The following is a 7,388-nucleotide window of genomic DNA, read 5'->3' on the forward strand; positions in this document are numbered from 1 at the left end:
ATCTTGATATTTTTCTTTGAGTCTGTCAACCACCAACTATTTCTCAAAATTACTCAAAATTTTTATTACCCAGCTATTGTAGCACAAAGTAGAAATCCAATGTCTTCCCCAGTCTGAGAAAAAAAGAGCTCAGAAACAACTCCTACTTATTAGAGATTACTGAGTAAAGTTGCAAATTGATGAAAAAAAATAGATTCTGTTGTAGTACATCTTGGTGTCTTCATTCCAGGTAAAAAATTTCCAGTAAAAAGTCACAATTGTGACAATGATAATCATCTTTATCATCATTGTTTCCTGAAAGATAGAATCTTTAGACTTAAAATCTATATTTTTTTCTATTTTGAACAAAACCATTCCAGATTGAGAATATTTATTATTTAGATAAAGAAACTTTAACATCATACTTTGCATTAAATATCAGAATCTGAATTTAAATTTGGGGATTGTATGTTTTTGATTTTAAAAAATGAAATTAGTTTCTAGTTTTGAATAATATTCCTTTAAATATGTGAGATCCTAGAGTGTGAGGCAGTGAACAATTATATCATCTAGAGTTTTCTGGACTCCAAAGGTAAGACACTAAAAACAAAGGTAAGAGCTGAGCTTCAAAGGCTCCTCTGATTTGTCAGTAACCTGACTGTAGATACACAGCTTGGGAACTTGTTGAATTCTGTCAATCAGATTAAACTTACAGAAAAAAGAACAAGAACCATGGTCATATTAAGTAGTTGGAGACAGGAAACATTTTATTAGATTAGCTCTGAGACAACATGTATGCACATGTGATCAAGAATTCACTTTGCTTTAGATTCTACTTCTGCAGTAATCTAGAAACCATGATTCCAGCCAGCAATGATATGAGTAAAAACTTTAGCATGGACAGTACAGTATTGAGGGTTATGGATAGAGTTCCATGATTCTCTCACAATGTTGGGAGTAACAGTATGGTTAACTGAACTGTCATGTGAGACCTCTGCTCATTAAGGGCCTCCTGGTAGGTGGAAACCCTTTTCCTTTAGTGAATCACATGTAGTACACTAACTGTATAATAAGAAATTTGATAGGCAGCTTGTGGCGAGCTCAAAGAAAAAGACAAAATTAAGAAACTCAATGGAGGTGGGGCGGAGTGGCTGAGGCCTGTAATCCCAGCACCTTGGGAGGCTGAGATGGGTGAATCACTTGAGACCAGGAGTTCAAGACCAGCCTGGCCAACATGGCAAAACCCCATCTCTACTAAAGCTATAAAAATTAGCCAGGGGGTGGTGGCATGTGCCTGTAATCCCAGGTACTCGGGCGGCTGAGGCAGAATTGCTTGAACCTGGGAGGCGGAGGTTGTAGTGAGCCAAAATCATGCCACTGCACTCCAGCCTGGGCAACAGACAAGTCTGTCTCACAAACAAACAAACAAACAACAGCAACAACAAAAACTTAATGGAACAAAAAAGTTTAATTGGACTTAGAAAATATGTAGACTTAATACGCCCATCAGAAAATACATTATATGAAAGAAGGGTTCAGAAAGATAGTGGTCAGTAATACAGTTTCAAGATAGCAGGCAGAAATAAACATGTAAATTATGCTATGTATTAATGCCTTTCATAGCATGCCAAATGTAGCAGCTTTATCAACTCTTTAAACTTTATTACAGAGTATGTTGTTAGTCTTCTAAATGTAAACTGTCTTGTATATACATTAAAACAGAGTTTATGGTTAAGTAGATTGTATATAAGGGTAGGGTTTTGTTTGATTCATACTTTTGGGACAGAAGGAATGTATGTATTTTTTTTCTTGGACTTTTTTCTCTGTTTATAAAAATGAGGAGGTTATGTCTAAGAAACGCCTGGATGTTTATAACCTGGATGTTTATAGCTCCTTATAGCTCATATTTGGATTTGTAAAATTTTTGCAGCTGTGAAAAGCAATACTTCAGTTTATAATCAGGGTTTATTTCTTACAAAGCAAATGAAAATTAGGTGGTTATCTTTTATTTAGGAGGCAGAAAATTTTGGTCAACTATGCAGTGAAATTCATGGGAAAAAAAGTTTAATTTGTGTATTTTTAAACACACCTTTAAAGGTTCTCACCTGAGTTCTTGTCGCTGAAGCTATGGACATAATGTGTTATTTACTAAGCACATTCTTTGCCTAACTAAAATTTAACTACAATTGAATCAGACAGACACATATGAACCCTCACATTCTATGGCTTTCTAGAAGGCAATATGCTGTGCAGGACTGATGCCTATTTCATTTTGATATTCAACATTTTCATTAATAATAGTTTGGAGAATGTTGTTGACTCTAGTACTTCTTTGGATGGGACCAACTTTATTTCTCAGTGCTGCTCTTTTTCTAAATGTTAAAAATTAATTGCTCATCAAGACATGTTAAGTCTCAAAATCACTTTAAGAATCTCCAATCCTCACTTCCAAAACTTCTCCAAAGCTAACAATTTTTATGTAGGCTGTGCTTTTGTAAAGCTTTTTTATTACCTCTCTTTATATATGTACACACACATATATATACTATATAAAAATATGTAACACAGAGAAATATTTGTTTATATGTGAGTGATTATACATAAAATATGCCACTCTACATAATTTTATAGATCTTATTTGTTAATTTTATAATTTTTATCGTATTAATACATATGGATCTATGCCAACCCTTTTATCTGTTGTAAAATATTTGTTCATATGACTATGTTATAGTTTATGTTACAATCTCCAATTGACGGATTTTTTCATTGTTCTCAATTTTTCAGTATCCAGGTGGCCCTGAGATGAATAATGTAGAACTTGAAAGAATGTTCATGTAGAAGAAACTTTGAGAAGTAAATTTACCTTGTCATAAAGTGTGTGTATTTTAAATATTCACATATACAGTGACTCTGTTAAATTTCATTTCCATCTACAGTATGTGAAAATATATTTTTAAGTTGACATATGATTAACTTTAAAAAAGTTTGCCAGATGAATGATGAAAAATAGTATTTTGTGTTTAGAATTACCTATTACTAATGAGGTTTAACACTTTTTGATATTTTTATTAAATCATATTTGTAATTGCTTATATACTTTGATTATTTTCTATTGAATTATTTGCTCTTTCTTTTTATTTGTAGGCATTCTTGAAAATGGATGGTAATTTTATGGTACATATTGTATATATTTTCTCTAAATAGGGCTATTTTTGCTGTGTTTTGTTGTTAGCTTGATTTTTTCATTAATAGGCTATTTCTGTAGGCTTAATATTTATAGAAACATTGAGTAGGAAGTACATGGAATTCTGTTAGCCATTATCATCCCCTATCCCTATACATGCTCTTGCTTTATTTTTAATTTCTTTTTGATGTCTTGTATTACCAGGAGCTTTTCATTTTGGTGTAGGCATAATTGCTAATCTTTTATTTTACAACTATTGTTTGTTTCTTTGTAGTTGCTTGAAAAAAAATCTTTCCTATCCAAAGTCTTTAAGGTAACGTCTTATATTTTCTCTTTTTTAGTTTAGACATTCTTTTCTCTACTTAAATTTAACTACACCTCTTTTTAAATTTGCCTATCACCTCACCCTTTTTTTTTTCCACTGAATACTCATACCCTAGTAACCTCAGCAGGCAGATGTCACTTCCATGCCATTTCTTCCCCTGAGTATTCTCTTATTCTTCAAGAAGGAACAATCTTCTTCCTTGCCAGAGTCTTGCCAAAAAAAAAAAAAAAGTGATCTTCTTTCTTTCCCCTGAAGTTTTTATATAGTACTTAAAATAGTCAAGACAGTATTATGTTTGTTTCAATGTATGACTCTTCGGAATAGCTCTTGAGAACAGAATCTATAAATCTTGATATCCCCAAAGAGTCTCACTCAGTGTCTCAAAGAATAAGTTTACCATTAACTTTTGTAAAGGGGAAAAAAATGTATGTTTAGTTTGGACAACTGAATGCCCATCTGGGACACATAGTAATTATTTCCAAATACTTGAACACCTGTCCTAGGTTAAAGGAAGTGAACTGGTCCTCTATGGTCAATAGATCACTGCTAAGGACAACTATAAGAATTTTTCTCAATCTAAAGAAGAAATTTTCAACAAATAGAATTCTCTGAAAATGGAACAAATTCACAAAGGAGTGACTTGATTATCCCCAGACATGTTCAAGCAGAAGCAGTGCATTAATATTTCTTCTAAAGCCCTTTGTATACACAGTAGTCCTGCTGAAAAAATGAATAAAATATTAGTGAATAAATAAGTATTAGTGAATAACAGTGAATAAAATATTTTTATGCTTAATTTTGAACACTGACTCTTGATATTGAGGATTCTTCCTCATCCTTTCAGACTTCAATTACACCCATCTCTGGAGATCATTTTATTTTTCTTTAACTATGATTTGCTTTTTATTTACAAAAACGCTTAGGGGACTTACCATGTTGTTTTTACCACTCAAATAGATTATTTTATTTTCATTTTTTGGATAATAACGTTATAGAGGTTAAATCACTTCTAGGAGGTTCAATATTAAATTTATTTAACTGCTCAAACCTTATCTACAAAACCAATAAATAGACTACTATGCTGAGAAATATATATACATTTAATACTCTATGTACTCTTTATTAAATTGATTTATTTTATAAATATTTCCAAATTTCTATATATCAATATTATTGCAGACATTCTAGGTGAGATAAACATATGTTAAAAACAGAACAAAACAAGTCAGAAGCTAGGGATTCCATATTCTACCTTTTTTTTTGTTTTTGAGACAGTTTCACTCTTGTCACCCAGGCTGCTGTGCAGTGGCGCAATCGTGGCTCACTGCAACCTCTACCTCCTGGGTTCAAGGGATTCTATCACTTCAGACACCCAAGTAGCTGGGATTGCAAGCATACACCACCAAGCCCAGATAACTTTTTTTGCATTTAGTAGAGATGGGGGTTTCACTACGCTGGTCTGGCTAGTCTCAAACTCCCTACCTTAGGTGATCCACCCGCCTCAGCCTCCCAAAGTGCTTGAATTACAGGCATTAGCCACTGCGTCCAGCCCCTTCTTTATATTTTAATTTAAACTCTTAACTAAACGGCAGGAAAGCAGCATTTTGATAATGCTATGCATATTGCCCAGAACATGGATGAAATTTTAGTAAATGTGAAATAAAGCATAAAGAAAACCATTACTTCCAGACAGAAATTTGTTTATTAACTAGGAGCTAGGACATTTTCCAAAGTCAGAATGCAATAAATTGGCAAGGCAGGATGATAGGAGGATTCTGAACATAGATTAACAATAATTGTAAAGAGTCTCTAACAGTATTTGCTCTTTCAACAAATAATGTTCATGTTTTAGCTAATTCTGGGGCTTTTTCTCAGGCATGGAGAACAAAATCTGAGTAGCAATGAATCCTGTTTTATGGCTTCTTTGGAAGAGATGATTTGCCAAAGTCTTCTATTTATGAGCTCCAGTCGCCATTGCTATTTGCCTGTTCTTACAATCAGTCAGTAGGGAACGGATAAAATATTTCAACATATTATGCTCAAGATAATGTTATCACTAGCCTTATTAGTAAGGTGCTGGTTAGGTAATTGACAAAAATATTATTGAAAACAAAACCATCTGAATGATCTTGCATGCTGGAATCCGCAGTCAAACCATGGAGGCCCCATTTCATCAGGAAAGGTAGGTGATAATCACACTGTCAGACACGTGACAGTGACAGCCAAAGTAAGAAAGCTGGTGATGCTTGTATTTCAAATGGAATCTCTTTGGTAAGTCCATTGTAATAGATCTCAGAAATAATGATGTTACCTTCAGGATCAGCTTTTAGTACCAAGAGCAATAACAGAACAAATAGAAAAAAAAGCTAGCAGGTGATACTGGCTGTAGTTAATAAGCTGGGGATTATATTTGAACTTAATGTAACAAGATTCCTAGGATGAATAAAGTGATTCAGCAGAAAATTAGACATTCTACTACTTAGTAGAATCTTCTTCACTGGGCAATTTCCACTTGCTATAAATTCTGTAAGTTGGTCAATAGCATTGCAGAGGTCTGCTACCACTGCATAAGTACCTCAGAGGAGGAAAGGTACTGGGTATACAGCTCAAAGACCTGAAGCTTCTAGATAAATAGCTCAGAGGTCGGCAGCTCATAGGCCTGTAGCTTGAATAGTGATAATTTTTCGTTAAATAGCTTTGGGGTTGGCTGATGTTGGAAATATAACACAATGGTGAGGAGTACCTGGGTATGAAGCAAGGATTTGGGTAGCTTTTATACCCCAAAGTACTCAGTCTGCAGTGGTTTCGAGTTTGGAGACTCTTAGATGAGCAGTTAAGTTGTCCAAAGCAGTTGGAACCATTGCATAGGGTTTGGCAGGCTTTGGATGCACATCGAGTGGGTGTGTGGCAATCACATACATACCCCTTGGTCTGCGTGCATGGGCTGCAGCTGGGGCTGTGGCTGGTGTTGGTGGTTTCACAGACACTGCAGACTTGGCCTGATGATGGGGAGTTGCAGGGCACGGAGGAGTCTGATGGGTCACAACCAGCGATGCTGCAGGTCTTGGGCTCACAGCTGGGATGTTTGCAGCTTGGTGCTTCACAGTAGGATTCTTGGCAGTAATCCAGGAGCCAGAGATTTCCTTGGTAGCTACTAGGTAAGCAGTGTCCAAAGGTAGGGCTTACATCATTGGAGCTAAGAGCCACAGAAGGAGTCGCTGGGATATAGCAGTGAGTTCTGTATGATGTGGTACTGCAGACCCCGGGATAGCCTAGAGTAGACATGGAGCCTGTATGCATGCTCAGTGGTCACTGTGCAGGGTGACTGTGGCCTTAGGACACTTTATACCTGTCAAAAGCTTCTCCAGACTTCCTTCTCCCTGCTTGGGGCAATAACACAGCAACATCTCATTAGTGTGTTGTTTAGCCACAGAGGCTAATGTTTTCACACATGTAAAAATAAGTTTATTCTAATTCTTCAAAGTATCCATAATCATCACTTTGACCATCACCTATCACTCATCATCTGTAGACCATAGCTTCAGCGAATAGTGATTTTCATGTTAATAGGCAAACTCTCATCTGTCAATCAGAGGTTAACAAGAGTTCATGTGTCTACGGGCTTCTGCAATGTGGTTATTTAAAGATTCACAAGGACTCAAGTAAAAAGCAAGGAACCTGTATTTTTCCACCCTTTTAACTACTGTAAAACACTGAAGGACGTAATCATATACTCTGAAATAAGCCAAGTAGTTTGCCTGTCTCAGCACGGTTACTCAAAAGCAGGCATTGATCTCTTAAAAGAAAGAATCGGTTTCCCCAAATATGTGCTATACTCTTACTGTGCAAGGCCGTATACTGGTAACAACTTCTCATCTAATGTATTAGGAGAAGTCC

General features: G+C 35.5%; 1 protein-coding gene across 1 annotated transcript; it reads right to left on the bottom strand.

The window, feature by feature from the left end:
* Window positions 1-5,174: 5,174 nt before the first annotated feature.
* Window positions 5,175-6,809, bottom strand: LOC108313529 (keratin-associated protein 24-1). The gene has a single exon (XM_017541954.1). It carries the CDS (start codon window positions 6,789-6,791, stop codon window positions 6,027-6,029), a length of 765 nt encoding a protein of 254 aa, XP_017397443.1. The 5' UTR covers window positions 6,792-6,809; the 3' UTR covers window positions 5,175-6,026.
* Window positions 6,810-7,388: the final 579 nt, after the last annotated feature.

The sequence above is a fragment of the Cebus imitator genome, unplaced genomic scaffold (genome assembly GCF_001604975.1).
Source record: "Cebus imitator isolate Cc_AM_T3 unplaced genomic scaffold, Cebus_imitator-1.0 Scaffold138, whole genome shotgun sequence".
Lineage (NCBI taxonomy): Eukaryota > Metazoa > Chordata > Mammalia > Primates > Cebidae > Cebus > Cebus imitator.

Bases quoted from the DNA above. Each gene is read 5' to 3' on its own strand.
- LOC108313529 (XM_017541954.1), bottom strand. From the start codon at position 6,791: ATGCATACAGGCTCCATGTCTACTCTAGGCTATCCCGGGGTCTGCAGT.